Source organism: Stegodyphus dumicola, chromosome 8, assembly GCF_044657685.1.
Source record: "Stegodyphus dumicola isolate Sdum_Otavi_A_Nest chromosome 8, ASM4465768v1".
Classification (NCBI taxonomy): Eukaryota; Metazoa; Arthropoda; class Arachnida; order Araneae; family Eresidae; genus Stegodyphus; species Stegodyphus dumicola.
The window spans coordinates 192,919,344-192,944,120 of NC_140775.1; the positions used below are offsets into that span (position 1 = coordinate 192,919,344).

Sequence of the window (24,777 nt, forward strand, 5' to 3'; positions counted from 1 at the left end):
GTGACTTGATTCCCTGGCTCCTGGACTCGAGCAGCTCTGACTGGATGGCGGTCTCGACGGGTGGCTTGCTGGGCTGCCTCAAATTTCATGGCATACACTAAAGCGCTTTTCAGATCTTTAACATCCGCCATTCGCAGTGCTTTCTGTATTTCAGGGTCCCGGATGCCATCGATGAAATATTGCAGGGACAGGATTTCCCTTGTTTCTGTCGGGCACTCCGAAAAGGCGTGATGTGACAGCCTTTCAACATCCGTGGCGAGCTCCTGAAGCGTTTCGGTGAGCTTCTGTTGACGAGATTTTAATTGGAGCCTGCTGTAGTCTTTTAAACATTTCTCGCCGAAGCGCAGCTCCAAAGCTCCGGATAGAGCTTCGAAATCTAGCCTTTGATTTTCGGGAAGCGTCTGCAGGATATCCGCTGCGTCTGCTCTCAGAGAAGCGGCGAGATGACAGGCCTTAGCTTGGGAATCCCATCCATTCGCATCCGCAACGATAGAAAATTGTGTCCTATACACCTGCCAGGAGGTCTTCCCATCATATGTAGATAGTTTCAGAACGGAACGAGCAGGCATCGATAAAAATTTGAAACCTTCAGAATTGTTTCCTACCGTCGCTATGCACTTCTTTAGGCTGTCAACTTCTTTGGCGACGGCAGCATAAACCCTATCATCAATTTGTTGTTCGACGGCAGAAACTCTTTCTTCAATTTGTTGTTGGAAGGCCGAAACTCTTCCTTCGACTCGTTGCTCCACAGCCGACACTCTATCTTCTATTTCATCTTTGACAGAAGAAACCTTTTCTTCAATTTGCCCGACTTTATTTTCGACAGCTCCTATTCTGTCTTCCATAGCCTCAAATTTACTTTCTATTACGCAGGTTATTTCTCTTTTCATTTCGTCTTGACCTGCTTCAATCTTTTCTTGTACAGCTTTTATGTCTTCTTTAAAAGTTACTTGACCAGCTTCCAACTTTTCGTGAACGGCTTCCATTTCCTTTTTAACGGAATCTTGGCCCAATTTCATTTCTTCCTTAACGGATTCCTGGCCCAATTTCATTTCTTCCTTAACGGATTCCTGGCCCAATTTCATTTCTTCCTTAAATGCAGCAAAGGCTGATATCAGCTGTCTTAACTGCTCTTCCATCGCTCTTGTGATTGGCATTCAAATCCCACTTCTGACACCAAAAATTGTTGCGTGCGTACGGGTTCGTTATGAAATGAATGCACAAGTCCGATGAAAAATGAACAAAAATTTATTATTATCACAACAGAAATGCTTAAATTTTCTCAAATTATCATGCAGTATCACAATATCTCACAGTAGTTATCTTTTAACTACTTAAATGTACAATAGAACGTAATTCAAAACAGCTAAAGAACGCTAATCCGCGAATTCGCTATAATCAACAACGGCAGTTTTCTAAACAACAACAAACTAAGCAACTACTACAAACTGAGATGTTTTCCTCCTTTTATAAGCTTTTAAAATCACGCGCTAGAATTTTCCAGTACTTTCTCGAAATCAAAAAGAGATATTTATTTAACGCACGCGCTCTTGTATTTTTAATTTTTCCGGCTTAGCTTTCTTTTAATATTCGTCACGCGCTGCACTGCGCGAGAAATAAAACCATTTAATTTATAATTGAACTAACATTAGCTTTTTAAATACCAAATTCGTAACAATATCTTATTTTTGACATATGTTGCCGAATAATAATAATAATAAATCCTCATGTTTGAAAAAATAACACTTGTAAGGATTATGTTAATTTTATTAACAGTTAAATTTTAAGTTAAAGTTCCTTTCCTGTCAAATTCTTAACTTCAACTTACTACTTCCGACCAGAACGTAGTTTTGGAATCTTGCTGAATATTTAATGAGGAGGAGCGGTATTTAAATCACGAAGTTACTTACTGAGTCAGAGAGAATCAGAGTTTCTGATTTACGCGCGTCTGCCTTTTTGGCCACTCTCTCTCTCTCAAAGCTGTTATACGCTCGGCCGTACTCAGGCCCTTGCTAAGCTTCGTAGTCAAATAAGTTAAGGGGCCAACTCGATTTGAACCTTGAAAGCTTCGGCTATACTTCTTTAGTTAATCTTAGTTTTAGTTTAATTCTTAGTCTTAAGTTCAAGTCCAAGTGCGGGCTTTGCTTGTACACTCCCAGGCGGAGTTTTCTTAAATCTTATTGGAATAATAAAAGGTTAGTTACCCTTCTGTCTTGCATCTTGTCACCGAACTAAAGCGATTATTCGCTTATCAGTTCTTAGATTCTTCACTTCCAACATTAACTTAGAATTCCAAAGTGAGGAACTCTACACACTAAGCTTGCAACGATTTAAATGAGTTTTCATAATTATGAGACATTAGTTGCGCAGAGAGAATTATATATTATTTTGCATTCTAAATGGCAAATATCAAACCTCTGATAGAGGTCTGATATAGATCTAAACAGCAAACCTCTGATCTCTAGAGGGAAATTTTATAACATGATTTCGCAATATTTTGTGAATGCAAATGCAACAAATCCTAAACTGGGATATTGAACACAACAAATGAAAAAGACAATTATCATTGCATTATTACCGTCGAATACAACTACTAACATATAATAAATACCCTTAGGATGCACTAAATTATACATTACTATTCCAAACAATTACCGTAATTTCCGGAAGAAACGCCGCGGCGTTTACGTGTTTAAAACTTAAATTTTCAGCGGGTGCGGCGTTTCTACCCATGCGGCGTTTAGGTGCACTAAAAATAAAATATTTCCTATGATGGTCATTGTACATAGTTTGGATGGCCTTGTCATTGTGCATAGATTGGTGCTGTTCCCACACAAAAGACCACTCAGTTGCTTTTTGCAAACGTTATTTTGTTTACGTTCTTTCCCTTAAACGGACCTACATGCCTTATTCACCCTAAACGAGATCTCAGAACAATAACATTCTTCCCCCTTTCAAATCAACATTCTTATCAGTTTGAATAGTCTCTCTCCTCTGCCATTCCATGAATCTTCCAGGACCCATCCTCTTTCCACCCCTGCCTTTTCTGCAATTTTTTTCAAAGGCGGACACGACTCCACCTGCCTCGCAATAACGAACTCTGACGTATTTCCCCTTCAGCATGAATGGATTTTTCTTGGCATTCTGCCAAATACAGATTCCCATCAGTTAGGGTACAAGCACAGCCAACTCTATACAGTCAGCTGTGGGGTACAAGTACTTGTTGGATTGTTTTTAATTAGGGAGCGGAAAATTTTTGAAAATGTCTCTAAACGGCACAGAAGCTATACATTTCTTACCTTTAATTTATTTTTGAGTTATGGTTTCATTTCATGCATTTTTCTTAACTGGTATGTCATATATCAGGACTTAGGTTGAGTTTTTGCATCTATACGGCCCACGACGATGTCACGCGCAATTTAATCTATTGCGGCGTTTACGCTGATGCGGCCTTTCTTCCGGAAATTACGATAATACAGAAATACTTCAGATAATATGTACATGCTTATTTCAATTCAGTCAACTGAAAGAGGAAGGATTGTTCCAATAGAGGAAAAGAAGGGAAAGAAGAAAATCATCGAAATTGTCTTTGCAATCAATTCATAATTATTCAAAACTGTCTATAAATGGCGAACGATAAATATTACTTTTTTTTAATCATACACTGCATTTCATCAAATAAAAATGTATGGCATGATATTTCATAAAGATTACAATTTAAATTCTTTCTAAAGACGTGTAAATGTAAAGTAAAGTGCTGTCTTTAGAAAGAATTTAAATTGTATTATCTATTTCATATTTTGTAAACCATTTACGAGTTTTTGATTAAGAAACTCATTATTTTCAAAGCGAGCAAAGGCAACACTTACGGGGGAGGGGAACCACTTTTATCTTCAGAGCTCGTTACTGTGTATCGGAAATTCTAAAGATATGCTCATTTTAAAATTATTTTGCGACATTGCTGTTGAACTGAATTTTATGGTTTTAGTCCGAAGAACATGATGTTTAATAAATAAAGGTAACACACAAATCGTTTAAAAAAATGCCCCTTTGTGCTTAATATAAAGTAAAATATGAAAGCTTTCAGATTCTTTATCTTTTTATCTTTCTGTTGATTTGCACTTAGGCAGCTGAAGAAGCTGGCAGTGTATTTAAACCATCAAAATTAGGCCTGCAAATTTTAAAAACGTCACACTGATTCTCGTTGTTTAAGCATCTTTTATTTGATGCATTTGTAATGCTGCCATCTACCGTCTAAAAAGGTAAATTATCCTTCACTTGAGAAGAGAAATTGCAAATACATAATATTTTTCAACAAAAAATTAAAAAGCTCATCCATATATCTTACCCCAATTATTACTTCCTTTTACTTACTATTTAGAGAACAATCAGCAAAGTATTTTCATTAGTAATATCATTTTTGATGGCTGAAAGTTATCAAAATTTTACAAAACAAATATGAACTTTTACAGTTTGGTTGACAATTTCGTTTATTAAAAAAGTAAATGAGATATTTTTCTTTTGGTTCCATCATTTTGGCAAATTTTTTGGACGATGGTTGTTAAAGCAGACATTTCGAGTTGCTGCTGAGCATCTTGATTATTATTTCGAAATAGGAATATTATCTTGAGTTCCAGTGGTGTTCAAGGATCAAGAACATTTCTAACTATAAGTTTGGTAAAGAAACTTCTTATGTATAATTGTTTAAAAAGTCAACATTAAGCGAATGTTATTTGCTTTCATTTCATTTAACCTTTAAAGAGCATTTTTTGTATTTTAAATTTACCAATTCCTGAGATATTTTTTCGGGCATTTTTTGCAACCCCCAACTAAATTTTACTTGATAAATTGCAACTTGCTGCGTTAGAAGAAATAAGAAATGCACACTATTCCTTATTAAATGTTCGTATGGCTGCTGATTTATAAAGTAACAAAATGCTTTTAACATAAAAAAAATTTAAAATACTCTTATAATCAAACATTCAGTTGCATTTGTAGTGCTGCTATCTACCGCCGGAAGTGTTTTCACCCACAGATGGAATATGGGGAAGTTGAAAACAAACAAAATATTTTCGAAGAAAAGGAAACTGATTTAAAAAAAAAAAGGCAAAGAAAAAATATTAGACCTATCTCATGATAACTGAATATCGTATGGCCATTGATTTATAAAGTAACAAAATACTATTAAAATAAAAAGATATATTAAAATACTCTTATAATAGGCCATTCAATTGTATTTGTAGTGCTGCCATCTACCGGCGGAAAAAGTAAGCTTTCACGCTCAAATGGAATATTGATAAGTCGAGAATTTGAAAACAAACAGTTTATTTTCGAAGAAAAGGAAACTGATTATAAAACAACCAAAGGAAAAATATTAGACCTATATTACGATAATTAAATATCGTATGGATGTTCATTTCTAAAGTAACAAAATACTCTTTGCATAAAAAAAGTATTAAAATACTCTTATAATCAGTCATCCAGTTGTATTTGCAGTGCTGCCATCTATCGCCGGAAGTGGTAAGCTTTCATGCGCAAATGCCATATGGATAAGTCGAGAAGTTGAAAACAGAATATTTTCGAAAAAAAAAGAAAACTGACTTAAAAAACAAAAACAAAAAAGGGGGATGAAATTAGACCTATTTTAATGATAATTAAATATCTTTCCCTTCTTTACTACTAGAGCAGAGTTTATCTTTTGGTTATTTTTTTCTGGTTATGTTTTCTGTGACTACACGAAAGTTGTAAGTTAACATTATTTATTCGAAAAGCATTCATAATATAATATCTTTGTTTGCTATTTTAGTCATTCAATTGACTAAATTAATTTATTTAATTTTAATATATTATATTGTTACATTCATAAAATACATTCTATTTGTTTGTAATTCCTAATTGCTCGTCCATAAATTATTTTTAGTCCAAAAGTGGTTTCGAGACTAATATTCTTGAAATGGAATTTTGCGTCTAACAAACTAAGTTTAACACAAGCAGTTCTTAAGAATATTAGTTTCTTACTTTTGAATCGGATTGATTTAAATAACAACATGCACATATTTTATGATCTATCTCATTAAAAATAGTTAATATTTTCACAGAATTATGTTATATATTTTTAGCCCAAATGTGCAATTTGTTTAGAAGTATTAATTTCGTTTTGGCATTTTTGGTTGGTTCACTATAAAAGTCTCAAAAACTTTTCAGATTGTTTCCACCAAATATTGTAGCCCTACATTACATTTAAATGAATTAAATAATGAAAAATGTGCATGAATAAAGCATTAGAAGTCACGTATTGTATATTTCTCCCATCGTGAATATTATGAAAAAGCAAAGGTACCTACAGACTACATTTTGAATAAGTCCTCCACTCGAATCTGGGCATTTGGAAGCCCAAATTTCGAATTTGTAATTGTTTTATTATCTATTACATATTTTGTAAAGCATTTATGAGTTTTTTATTAAGAAACTCAACGATTTCAAAGCCAGCAATGGCAACACGAAAGAAAATATCTCCAGCGCCCGAGACTGTGTATCGGAAATTCTAAAGATATGCCCTTTTAAAATTATTTTCTGATATTGCTGCCGAACTGAATTTTATGGTTTAAGTGCGAAAAACATGATAAACATGATATTTAATAAATAAAGGTAACACACAAAACGTTAAAAAAAAAAAACATTTGGGCGTAATATAAATTCTGAAAGCTTTCAGATTTTTTTATTTAAAGTTTTATTATTTATTTCATGTTTTCTAAAAATGTAATGAATGTTTGGTTGACAAACTCAACGATTTGAAAGTGTGCAGTGGCAGCACTCTACGGAATAAAACATTATTTCCAGAGCTCAATCAAGACTGTCAATGAGAAATTCCAAAGATATCCTGTTTTTAAATATTCTGTGCTTTCGCTGTTGAATTGAATTTTGTGTGGCGTAAGTACGAAGAACGCAATATTTAATGAATTTAATTAGATCACGAAACGTTAATAATAATTAAAAAAAAAGTTTTCCAAGCCATTTACTAAGAAAGCTGAACAGTGATTAGAAAAAGAGAAAACATTGGGGGAGGAATATATATGTTTATGCCAACACTTAATACTGCATGAGGAATTTTATACGTATGCTGCTATGGTGATTTTATATTTTTCGTGATTTTGCTGTTGAATTGTATATGGTATAAGTGCAAAGGAAAAGATGCTTAATAATAAAGCTAAAAAGACAAGAAAATTGGAGGTTAGTAGGAGTGACTGCAAGAACAGACAGGTAGACTGCGATCTCGGCGAGAGCGTAAAAAACCTTAATAAACCCTTTCGGACAACCGTTAAAATCCGAAACCTTTCAGATGTGTTTTTATTAATAACCTGTTTGTTCAGCATAAAACCGTTTTTGACAAAACTGAGAACTTTTTAAGCAGTTCTGAATTCTTTTCCTATCATGAATAAATCGGAAGATTAAAAAAAAAAAAAAAAAAAAGAACACATCAGGGTTTAAATTTGACAAGAATAAGAATGAATATAAAATCTGCAGTTTTGGCCCAGTATATAGGTTTTATGGGAAAAAGCTATGAAAAATGTACCTTAACAAGCTTTAACATTAACTTACTATTAATTACGAAACAAAACAAAAAAAGGTTTGCTTATTTACTTGCCTTTTTTTTTTTTTTTTCCTTGCCTTACACTTCAATGATATAATATGAAAACTAAAATTTTAACATGAATTAATTTACGAAGAATAATTTTGAACTTATTTCACATTAGTTGATTGATGAATTAAATTCTTTTCATCATTTAAAATTTTAAATTGTCATTTCATTTTATACCGCCAGAGGTATAAAATGAAACGGAATTTCAAATAAATATACTTTAAAATAAACATCAGGGAAGAATTGATTAAACACATATAAATTTTAAATCAGATATTTTCTACCTTTATTTCTGCATGCCTTCGTTGTGTAACGATAAGCACACTCGGCGTGTATTCGAAAGGTTCAGGTTCGATTCCCGGCGAAGATATTGCTAATTTTTAACATCATCTCCTTCAAAATAACCTAATATCTCTACAGTGCTTCACAACAGTGCAACTTCACAACAGTGCAGTTAAATATTTCCATCTCTTGTATAGATTAACATGCTAATGAATTAACTACATATTAAAAAATTCTGATGTGTGCACCACATAACTTCCTTATACAGAGTATTAAATTATACCCACTTTTTGCTACATTTCATTTAAACTTATTTCGTCGAATTTTATCAGACATCTATACATTGAAATACATTGTAGCTCATTGAAATAATTCATTTCTCACTTTGCTGCAAGGCAAAGATACATAACACCTCAAAATATCTTTATTAAAAATTCAAAAATATAGAAAAATCAGTTAATACAGTTAAAATAATTAGAAAATAATTTTTAAAAAGAAACGAAAATCTGAAAAGTCTCAAACTTTATATTACGAAAAAAAAAAAAAAAAAAAACGTGATTCTCGTTTGAAGATCATGTTGTTTAAGTTTTTCTTATTTTGATTCACATCTCATACATAAACATATTAGACTGAAATATAATCCAAGTATAATCAATCGAGCAATCCGAGAATAAAGAATAAACTTTTGAGCAAAAATTATCCTTTACATTCCGAATTCTGAATATTGGTTCACATAAAGATTTATCGCAAGGCCTGCCGGGAAAAAGGAATCAGACGGTTGCAAACGCATGATCGCCACATGATCATTTTATTTGTAACAGTTTCAAAAGTGAATAGACGGAAAACAGCGGTACCTAGAGCCATCCAATATTGAATAACGAACGTTTCCACCCGCATATGGGCATCTGGAAGCACAAATTTGGTTCATATTTTGTAAAACTTTAGCAAATTTATGATTAACAAACTCAACGATTTCAAAGGGAGCAACTGGCAACATAGTACGGTGTTGGTGTATTTAATTATGGCAAAGCACACTAGGGCTATCTGCCTAAGGGGAGGGATGCCTTCGTGGAGGACTTTCTAAGAGAAACTGGCTCGTATACACGTTACACATGGGGAAAACCACGAAAACACCCATGCAGCCAGCCCGTTCGCGGGATTCGAACCTCGGACCAAACTAACAGTGTTCAGCGACTTTACCGCTCGGCCGCTGGTAGGTGCAACACAGTACGAAAAAAAAAAAAAACCTTTTATCTCCAGCACACGGGACTGTGTATCGGAAATTTTAAAGCTTTGCTCATTTTAAAATTATTTTGCGATATTGCTGTTGAATTGAATTTTATTATTTAAGTGAAAAGAACATGATATTTAATAAGTAAAGGTAACACGCAAAACGTTAAAGAAACGCCTCTTTGGTCGTAATGTAAAATTTGAATGCTTTCTTTTAGATTTATATTTGGTTTATTTGATTATGGAAAAGCGCTTGAGGGTTCTCTGCTTTGAGGAAAGTTTGTCTTCTTTTTCTAAAATAAACTTGCACGTATGCACGTAACACATAGGGAAAACCAAGAAAACATTGCAGTCAAACCGTTTACGCAAAGATACGAAAGGTATAATAGTTAATAGATAAAATCTTTAAAAAAAAAAAAAAAAAAAAACGCAGTTTTGGACGTAATTTTAAATCTGAAACATTTCAGTTTTTTTTTTTTTTTTTTTTTTTTTTTTTTTTTTTTTTTTTTTAAAGCAGTATGGTGGCTGTTCTGCTGTTTGTGAGCTTGGATGGTTGGTGTTGCTGTATTTAATTATGGCAAAGCACACTAGGGCTATCTGCCTAAGGGGAGGGATGCCTTCGTGGAGGACTTTCTAAGAGAAACTGGCTCGTATACACGTAACACATGGGAAAAACCACGAAAACGCCCATGTAGCCACCCCGTTCGCGGGATTCGAACTTCGGACCGAACTACCAGTGTTCAGCGACTTTACCGCTCGGCCGCTGGTGGGCCGGGCTTGGATGGTCCCGCTTTAGTATTTAATGTCCAGTATAGCTCCGCTAAGCCCTGTTAAATCCCTAACGGTTGTGTAGTTAATTTTCATTAGTCATATCGCTTATATATTGCAATATGCTTTAAAGCTATTCATTAACTTTTTAATTAATTTTCAACTGTTACATGTATGTAACACAATTTAAGAAAATATCCTTTGAATTTTTAATAAATAGCTCAAGTGTTGTTATAAATATATTACAGGTTTGAACAAAACACGTTTTACTCGAGAACAGGGTCATGAAAATACAATGAAAGGTTTGTAAAATAATTTGTGCTGTAAACGCTCATTTGTCACACAGATATGAAAATTGTTTGAAAAGCCCTATTACTACATTGAAATATGTATTACTTGCAAAATTCAGTTATATTTCTTTGGCTCTCGGCCATCAGCGTAACATTTCCATCTCTTCACCCCCCCTTTTTTTTCGACCAGCAGAGAGACAAAAGTATACGAGATAACTCTTACGACAAGATAACATTTTTCAGTATCGGAAAAACGATAACAAATTCAAGTAGCTTTAAATGTCAATGATAAATCTCAAACGTGCTGAAGTACCTGTAAACAGCGTTTCGATTTTCAAGGACTTATCTCAAGTTTTGTTCTAGATTCTAGAATTAAAATTAGGCTTCCACAATCTCTCGCCAACGCTCAGAGCTGCGCCTCAGAAACTCATCTTCAACTTTCGAAGTGCTTTGTAAGACATAACCGGCATTATGAGTGGAAAGGGGCCAGTGGACGTTCAAATATTTTCTTTTAATTATTGTCATACAGATATGAAATTTTGCATGCATGTGTATTTTACTAAAATTATATGAAACACCTTTGAAAAAAATTTCTAGTTCACTGCAATTTATTATTATTATTATTATTTTAATTTCTTTTTAAATAGTCCAAAGGGGCTTTGTCCCTGAAGGACTATTGTTTTCGTTTTGCGATTTTGCGTTGGTTCGCTATAAATGTCAGTTTCACTTTTCAAACTGTTGCCACCCAGTGTTAGAGTCCTGCATTATATTTGAAGAAATTAAATAATGAAGAATCTGCATAAATGTATGTCTATTTCTCGCATTGTGATAAAACAACGGTACACTGAGCCATCGAATTTTGAATGTCGTAATCCTCCTACGAATATGGGCATGTGAAAGCCCAAATTTGAAATTTGGAATTTGTTTTATGATCGATTTCATATTTTGTAAAACTTTAATGAACTTTTGATTAACAAACTCAACGATTTCAAAGCGAGCGATGGCAACGTTGCACATAAAAAACATTTTTATCTCTAGTGCACGAGATTCTGTATCGGAAATTCTAAAGATAGGCTCAATTTAAAACTACTTTGCGATATTTGCTGTTGACCTGAATTTGGTTTAAGTGCGAAGAGCGTGATATTTGATAAATAAATGTAACACATAAAATGTAAAAAAAAAAAAAAAAACGCCCCTTTGAACGTAATTTAAAATATGAAACCTTTCAGATTTTTTTTTCTTTAGTTTTTAAAGTTTCATTTTTAATAAAAATTTTATTATTAGAATTTAAAATTTTTTCAAAATTTTAAAAAACGTTCCAAGTGTCTTAATTTGTTTATTTCTTGTTACTTTTGCTTTACTTTTAATTGAAAACTAGCGAAGTACCCGATGCCAGTTAGGTTAGATTGAGAGTTATATATTATTTTACTCATGGCATCATTTGTAAATTCTTATAATAGCATATTACACATAATACGGAGTATGCAATTGCATTTTTTATGCATTGTAATGCGTAAAAATTGCCAAAGAAACAAAGTAATGTTCGATACATGTGCCACAAGTGACCACGTCGTCATAGAATCATATGGTATATACTATGTTACCGTGAAAGACCGAATTTGGAGAATGTCGACTTTCACCGGAGAATGTCAACATTCACCAAATACGTCGGTGAAAGACCGAATATTGCACTACATTCTTGTATATTAGGACCCTTACCGGTGTATGTCGATAATTGCAGATATGCTGTGGTGAAAGTCGAAAAGAGAGGTCATAAAGTGTCATAATAGTCTAAGTTGTTGCAATCAATAAGATTTGAATCACATAATTTAGTAAGTTTTTTATGACTGTTATTTTATTTTCTCATTTAGAACGTACTGTATAATTAAGTAAGTTTTTAACTTCTATTATTTCCTTTTCTCATTTTGAATGTATTGTGTGTTTTAGGTTCTCATGTTCTTAAGTTCTTATTTCCAGTCTCGAGTGCGTTTATTCGCGACTGAATGACGGAGAAGAAAATATAATATTGTTATATGTTCAACATTCACCATTAGTACATGGTAAATGTCGACATTGACCGGTGTAAGTCAGAAATAAAAGTTTTTGGAAAATATTTCGGACATATACACCAAGAGACTATGTGAATGTTGACATCCACAGGTGAAAGCCGACATTCTCCAGATTTCGGTGTTTCACCGTAACATATATACCCATATGACATATGGAATTGCCATTTGGCTCGGCAAAAATAAAAACAATTACATCATTATTATAAGCAAAATGAATTATTTTGAGCGATATGGAACTTACATGAAAATTTCGATAGAAAACTAATTCTCTCATTATAATGAGAGAGAATTAGTTTAGAGAATTAGCCATTGTGGCTGATACATCACTGTTGCTGATATCAGCACTGTTGACACTCGGAAAAATGGGGGGGGGGCGAAAGTAGCGTTTTTTAATTAATACCTATGATTTTAGTTTTTTTTAGTCCAAAGGAGCAATTTGCCCTGAATGACTATTTATTTCCATTTGGCATTTTGCGTCGAAAACTTTTTGATTAAAAAATTCAAATATTTCAAAGCGAGCAATGGCGACACTGAAATTAAAAAAAACATTTTTATCTTCAGCGCGCCAGACTATGTATCGGAAATTTTAAAGATATGCTAATTTAAAAATTAATTTGCGATATTACTGTTGAATTTTATAGTTTGGGTACGTTGAACATGATATTTAATAAATAAAGGTAACACACAAAACGTTAAAAAAACACCCCTTTAGAATTAATTTAAAATCTAAAACCTTTCAGTTTTTTTTTTTTTTTTTTTTTTTTTTTTTTTCAATGTACGTCGACCTTTTTCAGGACCCAGAAAAGAATTATAAAAAGTTTGGTGACAATAGCCTATACTAGTAACTGAGTTATTAGCGAAAAAACAAACACACAGGCTTTCTTTAAATACATATAGATGCATTACAAACACAGTATGGTATCAATTAGTGAACTGCATAAAATGTTAAGTTTTAGTTAATATTTTTTTTACATATACCTAGATCCTAGATTTCTCACTTTAATACACTTTAATTGGACTTTTAACTTCTTTATGAAATTTCATTCAGAAATGTATATCCAATTTTGTTACGCGTATAAACAGGAATCTATATGACAAATTACAATCATTTCGACTGTAAACTAAAGCGCATGAGGCATTTTGAAGATGTAATAATCACGAAAATTTCGGTAAAATCCTAGTATACGGTGCAGCCTTGGCGCGGTTTTGAAAATTATCGCCAACACCAAACATGATCCAAAGAACGTCTATATATATACTATAGTGTATATACATTGTGTATACATAGTATATACTATGTATAATATTCTTCGAATGACCCGTTTACTACTCACCGTATATGTCCAGTTTTTACTGCTCATCATCAAAGTCGCCAAAAGTAGCCAAATCCCGTGTGCACCGGATACTAGGATTAAACCAAAATTTCACTATGAGGAAATTAATTTTAAGGTTATTTTTACACTGACCTTTAATACTTACTTCTCAGTATGTCCTAATACATGATTTTATTTAATATAAATTTATGAAATATGTAAAAAAGTCTGAAAAGCTTTCAGTTTAACGTTTCGTGTGGTCTTTGTATTTATTAAATATCATGTTCTTCGCACGTAAAAGATAAAATTTAATTGAACAATAATATCACGAAATAATTTTAATTAAAATGAGCATATCTTTAGAATTTCCGATACACAGTCTCACGCCCAGGAGATAATTTTTCTTTTTTTCTTTTTTTTTTTTTTTTTTTTCCCGTACAGTGTTGCCATTCTTTGCTTTGAAATCGTTGAGTTTCTTAATTAAAAATTCGCTAAACTGTTACAAAATATGAAATCCCTCACACCCCAAGTTAAAACTTGCATATCCTAATATAAATTTTTAATTATAACTTATTTTACAAACTTATTTTAAAACTTATCTTCGCGCGCTGAAGATAAGTTTTTTTCTTTCTTTCGTACAGTGTTGCCACGTCTCGCTTTGAAATCGTTGAGTTTGTTAATCAAAAAAAAAATCGTTAAAGTTTTACAAAATTTGAAACAGATAATAAAATAAATTCGCAATTCAAAATTAGGGCTTCGGAGTGCCCATGTTGGGTTGGGCATTCGGACTTCCGTTGTTTAATTTTTGATGGTTCTAGTTGCGGTTGTTTTTTCACAATGCGAGAAACAATAATGCATTCATATAAATATTCTTCATTAGTTAATTTCTTTAAATATAATACATGGCGGTAACATTCGGTGGCAACAGTTTGAAAAGTGAACCAACGTAAAATGCCGTTTTGAGACTAGTAGCCCTTTCGGTTTAATGCCCCTTTGTGCTCATAGGAGGAAAAAAAAGTGAAAACTAGCTAAGAAAATTAAACTTACCTTTCAATCTAAATTGGAGGAGTTTTAGGCATAAATATCTGAACGGAATATCTAATGGACAGGAAAAAAATTCGGTTAATCTTTAGATTATGTTAACTTGGCGATTTTTTGGCGAAAATTTGGCGACCAACCCTGCTACAGCAACCTGCTAGTTTTTTTTTTTTTTTTTTTACGCCATTTTGTTTTTACGAAGTAAAGGTATTTTTTTTAACTCAACATTTTTGTCCAACAATCTGCTAGCCGAATTAAGCTTATGCTAGAACTTTTATGGAACAAAAGTGCTTAATCATGACGAAGATTAGGTGCGAAATTGGGAGAAAGTGCAGAATCGCAAACTGCTTGCCGCGTTTTTAAGAAATCCCAGAATTGCACAAAAATGCCATTGCGCACACTCTTGACTTTTATCTATGTACACATCGACCTATTTTCATTTTAAAAGTCAAAGAAAATTCACAAAAATCCAATTCTTCTTATTCTTGTAAAAAGCGCCAAACAAATAAGTGGACGATTCTGCACTTTAGCAGCGAAATTGTTTCTAAGTGCGTATTAGCTAAAATCACGATCGGAATTTTCCGGAAAATGTCACATGACATGTCTCATGATCTCTCATTTCTCTGAGACAAAATAATCTGGGATTCGAACTGTGTACTTCTCAGATTATTGCTAAAGTCCTACCTAGTAACCTTTATCGCCTTACCAAAATGTGGCCAAACTACCTGTTAGCATATTCTAAAGATTAGCCGTGCGAAATTGGGAGAAAGTGCAGAATCGCCCACTGCTTGCCACCTTTTTAAGAATTGCACATACACGGTATCCACGTACACGTCGACCTATTTTCACTTAAAAAAAATCATCTCAGAATTGCACAAAAATGGCATTGCGCACACTCTTGACTTTATCCATGTACACTGCTAAAGTCCTAGCTAGTAACCTTTATCGCCTTACCAAAATGTCGCTAAACTACCTGTTACCATATTCCAAAGATTAGCCAAAAATTCTCTGTCCTGCTTCGAAAGAATGTGAAAAGACTTACCTTCCGCAATAGGTGTCGCTGAGAATCTTAGCACCGCTTCGGATATCATAACACGAGCAGCAAAATCCAAAATCAGCCACTTTTATCTGAAGATATGCATCGAGAAGTAAGTTGTCACATTTAATGTCTCTGTGGGCAACTCCTCTCTGATGGCAATAGCGCACGGCGTCACACAGCGCTTGAAACCATATCCGCGCCGTCAGTTCATTAACTGCACCCCACCTACAAAATGTAGACAGAAAAAAGTTTAAATGCTAAGAAGAATAAAAAAATCAAGAAAGAAAGAATAAAAAATTACGAAATTCAGTACCAAAAGATCTTTAAGTAACACAGTTGTTTTCAAGATATATGCAACGTCTTGAAAGCAACTGAGCTTTCGTGTTATTATCACAGCAAGCAAAATGGTATACTTGGTTTGTTCGTAAAGTAACGAGTTCCACTTGGCTGTGAAGGGACCTGTACCAAAGAATATGTATCGTTCTTTTCCTGTGCAGCGCCGAGCGGTGCTACCGGTTAAAAGCAGTGAGAGGGACATTTAAGCTTTCCAGCGGTACCAGGGGTTACTCGCCTTTGTGCAAATCTGGAAGTGCTGTGGCGTAAACCACTGTACGTTAGAAATTAAACCTTTTAATCAGAAAATATTGAACTAAGAAAGAGACTATAGTTCGACCGCCTTATCCGCGACCATGAGCGCAAAGACGCATGCGTCATTCGGACCGAATTATTCTCAAAATAGGGTGGAAGGATGGGGACTTTCTTTCCCTCCAGCATACCTCTTTCCGGAGAAGAGAAGACCTTTCACGTCGCAGCAAATAATACCGTCCCTTTTGGAGGAGTCTATGTGTTTTGGCAGAATGCCAACCAGGGTTGCGCTTCAGACGGTCGAACTATACCAATGTTTTCTCATTCCCACCCCACAAGAAAAGTACCCTGAAACTCCTTTCATGGTGACCCTGACTCTGAAAGTAAATAGCATTTCTTAAAACGTAATTAATCAACGGTATTGATTGTTATCGATATTTATGTTCTGTAAAAAGAATCCTTTTTTTAAACGAAAAGGAATCTTTTTCATCCGGCAGGTAATACTGCATAAAATACTTTGAAATAAATACCAATAATGCATTCAAATAAGTCTTAGAACCATTAGAAAACGGTTAAAAATGATCAGTTGCGATGCAGGCAAGATGAAAAATGAGCAAACGCCTTCGCCGGGAATCGAACCACGGACCTCTGGAATACCGGCTCAGTGTGCTAACCACTACGCCACGAAGGCACGCTAGGAAAGCGGGAGAAATACCTTATATACTCCCCTTTGTAAAGGGCGACTAAGGTTTTAGGGGACCTAGTCACCAAATCCTGGGTGCGGAGAATCATCATCCACAACCCTTTTAGTTCGGGCGCCACTTGTAGAGGCATTATGTTAATTGGAAGCAGAAAAGATGAAAAATATGCAACCACCTTCGCCGGGAATCGAACCACGGACCTCTGGAATACCGGCCCAGCGTGCTACCGTTACACCACGAAGGCACGGTAGGGAAGTGGGAGAAATACCTTATAACTCTCCCTTTTTAAAGGGCGACTGGGGTGTTTTAGGGGACCCAATCGCCAAATCCTGGGTGGGGAGAAATCATTATCCACCACCCTTTTAGTTCGGGTGGCACTGTAGAGACATTAGGTATTTTGGAAACAAAGAGAGACGAAAAATTAGCAACCGCCTTCGCCGGGAATCGAACCACAGTCTTCTGGAATACTGGCCTAGCGTGCAGAACCACTACACCACGAAGGCACGCCAAGAAGGTGGGAGAAATACCTTATAAATTATGATAAAACCTTCTTCATATAAAATAAATAATTTCATCCTCTATTACTTTTCGACTTAATGGTGTGGCCCCTTTTTAGATTCTGAAGGAATTCCTTTTAAGTATTTTTTCCCTGATTTTTGACTGAAAACGAACCATATATCTTTTTTGGGACATCCAAAAATGCACTATAGAAATTAATTTTTTATATGCTTTTTCGCCAGGGCTAGACAAATTCTTCTAATGTCTCAACAAATAATTATTTTAAGTGTTTTTTTACGTCATACAGAAATATCGTAATGCTGAAAAATCCCAACCTCTGGATATATTCTGTAACGGTGCCTCCTGGTGCAAGTTCCATGAATATGTATGTCTTGTTCTTTATTTGGAATATTTGATCACATTGGATGATATGGGAATGACGAAGATTTGGCCAGATAGAAAGCTCTCTGCTCAAAAATTTTTCTTTAAAGAGCGGAGAAACCTTACTTTTATCAATAATCTGAAAGGAAAGAAGAGAATTAAAAAAAATGTTAATTTACATGAAATTGTTACATTAAATTTTCTTCATGATAGAGAATTTTTAATGATTTTATAGTGTTATTTTACATAGCATTTTTTTCATATGCTATGCTTGCAGAGGTAGGTATTAATTTTTTGAAACCAAAAGACATGAAAAATGCGCAGCGTCCTAACCGAGATTCGAACACCGAACCTCCCGATTGCCACCCGGAAGTATTATCCATTCACACCACGAAGGCAAACGATTAGATACTTTGATACTTTGGATATGCCTTTTTCAGCAGGAATTATATCCCGCTATTACAGGCACCTCAAATAACCCCGGTTAGAGGAGACATAGCATACAGTGCTTCGCAGGAATACCTTGATAAGGGACTTCAGGAAGATTGTGGCCCAGGCCAGTGTAAATGAAGAAGTCATACTTTGAACTTCAAAAATTGGCTGGCAGAAGTTAGGAGTATTTATGGGGGATTCCGATAAATGTGGGTTGCATAGGGCCTTAAATTGATGTCAATTTCTAGAAGCTCGTACTTAAAATTGTCAGAATAATTTACCTCCGCGTTGCTGATGGCTTTCTTGAAAAAATTATTATTTAATTTATTGATGAATAACGCCAGATTTTGGAGGTTAAGGTCTCTGTGTAGCTGTTCATTGCGAACGAACCAGGGGGCTCCTGTGATTTTTCGTAAGTGGTTGTTTTGGAAAACCTGCTATTTATTTAATACGGAAGGGGGAACAGAGCACCATGCAGGGGAAGCATATGTAAGGATGGGTCATAATATTGATGTGTAAATGTGCTTCTTGCGAGCAAGATCCAGTGGTGAGGAGGCGTCAAGAAAGTTTCGGAGCTTCCTAGAGACACCTATGGCTTTGCCTATGGTCATAGAAATGTGAGGACCCAATGTAAGCGAGCCGTTAAAAGTGCAAAAGTGGGAGTGTATAAGACATTCTCCATCAAAATTTTTTGGGGGGAGGAGGAACTGAGCTAAGTCGCATTGTCAGTTGTAAGGTGCTCAAGGCTGGTGCCAACGAGAGGCATACTTATCTTACGCTCCTTGCCACGAGGAATTTTGTGGGCTAGAGCTGACTACGTCAGACAAATTCAGAAGACAAACAACAAAAATCAGCGTTATATTTACAAAATTTCCACAGGACTAGTTTCGATGGTTTTACCGAACCACCATCCTCAGCTGCAAAACCGCAAATGAACAAGATAGGAAAAAATGATTAGATAAGATAAGAAAGCCTGGACAAGAATAAGCAAGTGGCGCCATCTGTTGGTGAAACCAGAACTAAAACATAATTTCTTTATCTTATTTTTTTAATTATGTTTTAGTTCTGGTTTCACCAACAGATGGCGCCACTTGCTTATTCTTGTCCAGGCTTCCTTATCTTATCTAATCATTTTTTCCTATCTTGTTCATTTGCGGTTTTGCAGCTGAGGATGGTGGTTCGGTAAAACCATCGAAACTAGTCCTGTGGAATATTTGTAAATATAACGCTGATTTTTGTTGTTTGTCTTCTGAATTAGTATTTATTCGGCGTGTTATTGTGTCTTAATTACGTCAGACAAGTTGAGCATAAGTAACAACAATAACACATACACGTACACTCTGCACAAAAACAAAACAAAACAAATAAAAAAAAAAGAGAGAGAGGGGGGACTATTCTTATCTTTCGTTCCACTGAATCGATTGACGAAATTTAATTTGCATTTTTTTTTTTTTTTTTTTTTTTTTTTTTTCCATGTTTCGAATATGCGATGTAGGGATATACGCTAGATAGAGTAATTATTTTAATAGAAACATTTTGACACAAAGTTGAACTTTTTCTGACATGAAGTGCTGATTTTCTCCTCCCCCCATATTTCGATTTTAAGATTCAAATTTATGCCTGTATATTAAATTTTGTAAAATTTCGTGAGAAACTTACCACAAAATTTAAAAATTTACCTTGGCGTGCATTTTTCAGGCTGCACTATCATTAGGCAAAATTTTTAATTTATGGTAAACTATTTTCCTTTCCCTTTCATTGAGTTTATTCCTTCAAATAATTATAACTTAGTGCGTAAACCGCATTTGGCATTATTATCGCTCATAACAAATATGCCAAATCTGAAATCGCGCCTACATACATATACAAGTATATCTTGAAAATTTTAAATAAAAAATTCTAATTTTTTGCAGGTACACATAGTAATACATCTACTTTAAGGTAACGGTAAAAATTTTATAGGTTAACTTACGTTTTAATTACATTAAAAACGTTTTCAAAAAATTTATAAAAATTATTAAAAATACAAATTTAAAAAATAAATCGGAAAGTATCCGTGAATTTTATTTCGACTGAACTTATTTAACTTTAAAATATTATTTCAAAGTTTCACAATTATATTATATTGTTTTATAACATTATATTATATTGTATTGTACTATTATATTATATAATATATTACAAGTATTATATTGTTATTATTTTAAAGTTTCGAATTGTGAAAGAATGAATCAAGTAAGTTTAATAAAATAAGAGATGTTGATAAATATACACCGAATTCATTTTGGATTTCAAAATTCTGAGACGTATTCGTCTGAAATTTCTAACTATAATCGGCATGTCTAAGAATTTGAATTATCTAAGAATTTTGGATGGACCATTTCATAAATAAAAAGTACAGACATAAGCATTCATTTTCTCCATCGAAATTTCTCCAGGAGATGAAAAGACTTCTTTAGATTCCAGCTCATTATCTTTCAGAGGAAAAGAAATCTTGTACGATGTAAATGTAAGACAAAAAATTTCACAACTTTATGCAAAGACAATAATTGGTTTTTAATTTTTAAAAACATATGTGCGTAAATGGATCGCTTAATTAAAAATCTGTTGTTTAGGAATTATAAAAAATTAACATACTGCGCTAACTTTATTAAAGTCCCGACTGTGAATTACATTTTTTAGTCCAAAGGGGCTTTTTGTCCCTGAAGGACTATTGTTTTCGTTTTGCGATAAATGTCCGTTTCACTTTTCAAACTGTTGCCACCCATTGTTAGAGGCCCGCATTATATTTGAAGAAATGAAATAATGAAAAATCTGCATAAATGTATGTATATTTCTCGCATTGTGATAAAACAAATGTACATAGAGTCATCAGTAAGTGTTAAACCAAGCTGGATGTAGCTTCAGGTTTTTGCTCAAGCTTTGAACACCTGTTACATAAATCCGTCCAATTACGCTGTCAGAATGGAAATTAATATGAAATCTCAGTGTATGTGGTTGTAAATCTAAGTTTGAAGCCATAAAATTTAATTAATGTTTTCAGTTTGCAATATTCATTGAGATTGTTTTGATTTAGTTAATTGGCTGTGTTTATAATAGCGATAATTTTCTTAGAAACATTACTGGGTTTGAGAAAGAAATATATGCCGCTTTAAGTTCAATAAACATGTCCAATGCATTTACAAGAAACGTGCCAGTCTTAAGTTAGTTTGTTATTCGAAATCATTAAACTGATGCTGAATTTTGCTCATTTCTAAAATTCTTCAGAACAGAAATCGTTAATTAGGTAAAATCCTAGTATACGGTGCAGCGTTGGCGCGATTTTGAAAATTATCGCCAACACCAAAAATGATTCAAAGAACGTCTATATACTATACACTATATACTATGTGTCTATATACATAATATATACTATATATAACTATATATTTTCTTTGAATGACCTGTTTACTACTCATCGTACATGTCACGTTTTTACTGCTCATCATAAAGTCGCCAAATCCCGTGTGCACCGGATACTAGGATTAAACGCGTTAATTATTTTCCTCCCTTTCACTTCAGAAAATTTACCCATCGTGATGATTCCCCCCCCCAAAAAAAATCGAGTGTGTTATTTGTTTATAGCTCTTGAGGGTTATCTGCCTAAGGGGAGGGATGCCTTCGTGAAAGTGCCTGCCAGCCCACGATTACAACTCAAGTCAAATTACCAATATCGGTTAATCTTCTGATTATGGTAACTTGGCGATTTTTTGGCGAAAATTTGGCGACCAACTCTGCTACAGCAACCTGCTAGCTTTTTTTTTGGACGCCATTTTGTTTTCATGAAGTGAAGGATTTTTTTTTTACTCAACATTTTTTTTTTCAACGATCTGCTAGCCGAATTACGCTTATGCTAGAACTTTTATGGAACAAAAGTGCTTAATCATAACGAAGATTAGGTGCGAAATTGGGAGAAAGTGCAGAATCGTCCGCTGCTTGCCGCGTTTTTAAGAATTGCACATACACAGTATCCATGTACATGTCGACCTATTTTCACTTAAAAAAACATCCCAGAATTGCACAAAAATGGCATTGCGCACACTCTTGACTTTATCCATGTACACTGCTAAAGTCTTAGCTAGTAACCTTTATCGCCTTACCAAAATGTCGCTAAACTACCTGTTACCATATTCCAAAGATTAGCCCCAACATCTTATTCATTCGGCTTTTTATGGGCTTCCAATTGTTATAAAAACTGAAGTTCAAGTAATTTCAGAATAGTAAATTCTAAAGGTAATCTAAATGATAATTCATTGAAAAAGCTCCACCAATCGAAATAGGTCTGTTTCCGCGATTCCTGTCGTGGCCTTCGAGATAACATGGCCTGGTTAGCTACGAGTGACGTCACGAAAGGCGTCCGATCCTTCAGTGACTTTCTTTGCTTCAGATTTGAATGCGAGCGTTTCGTTCGATGTTTAGAGTGTTTTGTTTTTAATAATGCATAATAATTAAATTTTCAGAGACTTGAAAACGTATATAAAAGGTCGTATATTCATTTGCAGTTAAGATTAATAACTTAATAAATATTATTTTTTAAGAAATATTCACGAAATTTTCTATGCCATGTTTTAGGTTATCTTGTGCATTTTGTTTTTACACTGTATTGTAATAATTTGTTAGGATACACTCAAAAAAGAAAGTTTTGAAATAAGTAAATAAAAAAGCTGTTATTTATTAACATAAAAATTAGTTTGAGAAGGAGAGGAATGAAAGGATTTAGAAATATAAATAATTCACTAACAAAATATAATTTAGCAAATTAAAAGACGTAAAAAATAATTTTTTCTTAAAACTATAAATATTTCAGAGCTTCCAAACATTATGCAAATGTACTTTTAATTTATTTAAATTACTATGTAATAAAATGAACAGAAAAGCCACAGAAAAAATTTAAATCTCAAAACTTTGTAAATTAAATAAATTACAATTTTGCTGCAACATTACAGAAAACGAATAATTTTCACATATTTATATGTTATCTATAGCAATAATTATAATAATATTTACATCATTTAATAATATTTACATTATTAGTTAGATGTAGATGCATAATAAATAATATATTTACAAATAAAAGCCATCCATATAATGTTTCACAAAGCGTAAAATCAATAAATTTGCCAACGAAAACCTCAAAACAACTATACATAGAACAAACCATCATTTCTGTCTAATTAGCAAATACTGTGCAAGTTGTACAAGTATACTGAAGCAATAATTAATCGCAATTGATAATTTATTTTGAAAAATTATGAAGTATTATCAAATAATAAGGAAACAGCAAAACTGCATCATATTTAGTACACTATTTTTAAAAAATAAAAAAATGTCATTTACATACTCATATCTTTTCATCACGTATTCTTGACTTTTTTAAGTTTCCTTTCATCGATTTTTGTATGCATATTATTTTGAAGAACTTTAGTATAATTGTTTAAACAAATATTTGAAATGGTGCTCATTATTTTTTTTAATCTGCTAGAAAAGGGAATTCCACACATTAAACAAGTTTCGTGAACATCAAACATGTTAATGTTTTGTACATATATCTCGGTAAGTTTGACCAGCAAAGAATGCTGTTCAACTTACTGGTTCTTCTTTACTTTCAACTGGAACAACTTTATCTCCTAGATAAACTGCTATATCTATATGAAGCGGTGCAAAGATACTTTTCTCAATTTTAGGATATGGATGAAAACTGAGCAATAAAATATAAATACCAGCAACAGATTTATGTAAAATAATATTTGAAGTATCTGAAATATTTAATTTATTTGGTAACATAGAAGAAAAATCCTCAAATGATGCTATTTTGTCCTTTCTCAAAAATTCATTAAAAATATGCTTCTCCATCTTAACTCTTTTTTCCTCCCTGCTCATCCTCTGAGGGGTTGGACTTTCAGATAAGTATTTTAACCAACCAGAAAAAAATGCATTGGTAAGCATCGTTATTTTATTTAGGATGCCCTCTACACATCTGGATAAAAGTACCTTCGTTTGTTGGTAAATAATCATAGCGAATAATATCATCTTTTCGAAATGTTTTTCACACACAACGCTGCGAGCACTTGAAATAAAATTTTTCCTTGGAATTTTTTTGATCCATAAATCCCGTTTTACTGTATCTTTTGAAAATTTGAATACTGATACATATTCATTAGTGCCATCGTAATTGGATTTGCATGCTGGAACGCAACATCGTGCAGGCATGATGAAGACAGCTCTACCTAGACGTCGATCGTTATTCTTGTTAACAAATAAGTTAACTAGTAATCTCAATTTAAAAACGAAAATATTCTTAACAACATTACTTAAATTTAGCAATAAAAAAACACACGAATAATAAAAATATACAGCACGCAATCAACGTAATAAGAAGTCTTCGCTTGCAGTGTCCACACAATGCAGTGCGAAGGATGAAAGTTCAGACGCCTTACGTGACGTCAAATCACGTGATTCTGCAGCTGACCAGG

The 24,777-nt window shown here is 33.6% G+C and overlaps 1 protein-coding gene across 1 annotated transcript in view; it reads right to left on the bottom strand.

The window, feature by feature from the left end:
* Window positions 1-24,777, bottom strand: part of LOC118179291 (testis-specific serine/threonine-protein kinase 3-like) — a 37,206-nt gene that overhangs the window by 6,823 nt on the left and 5,606 nt on the right. The window contains exons 2-3 of the mRNA XM_085822861.1: window positions 17,788-17,972; window positions 15,672-15,893 (exon numbers count right to left, since the gene is read on the bottom strand). Coding sequence (XP_085678987.1) covers window positions 15,672-15,893; window positions 17,788-17,972 — 407 coding nt within the window. The remainder of the gene's footprint in view (window positions 1-15,671; window positions 15,894-17,787; window positions 17,973-24,777) is intronic.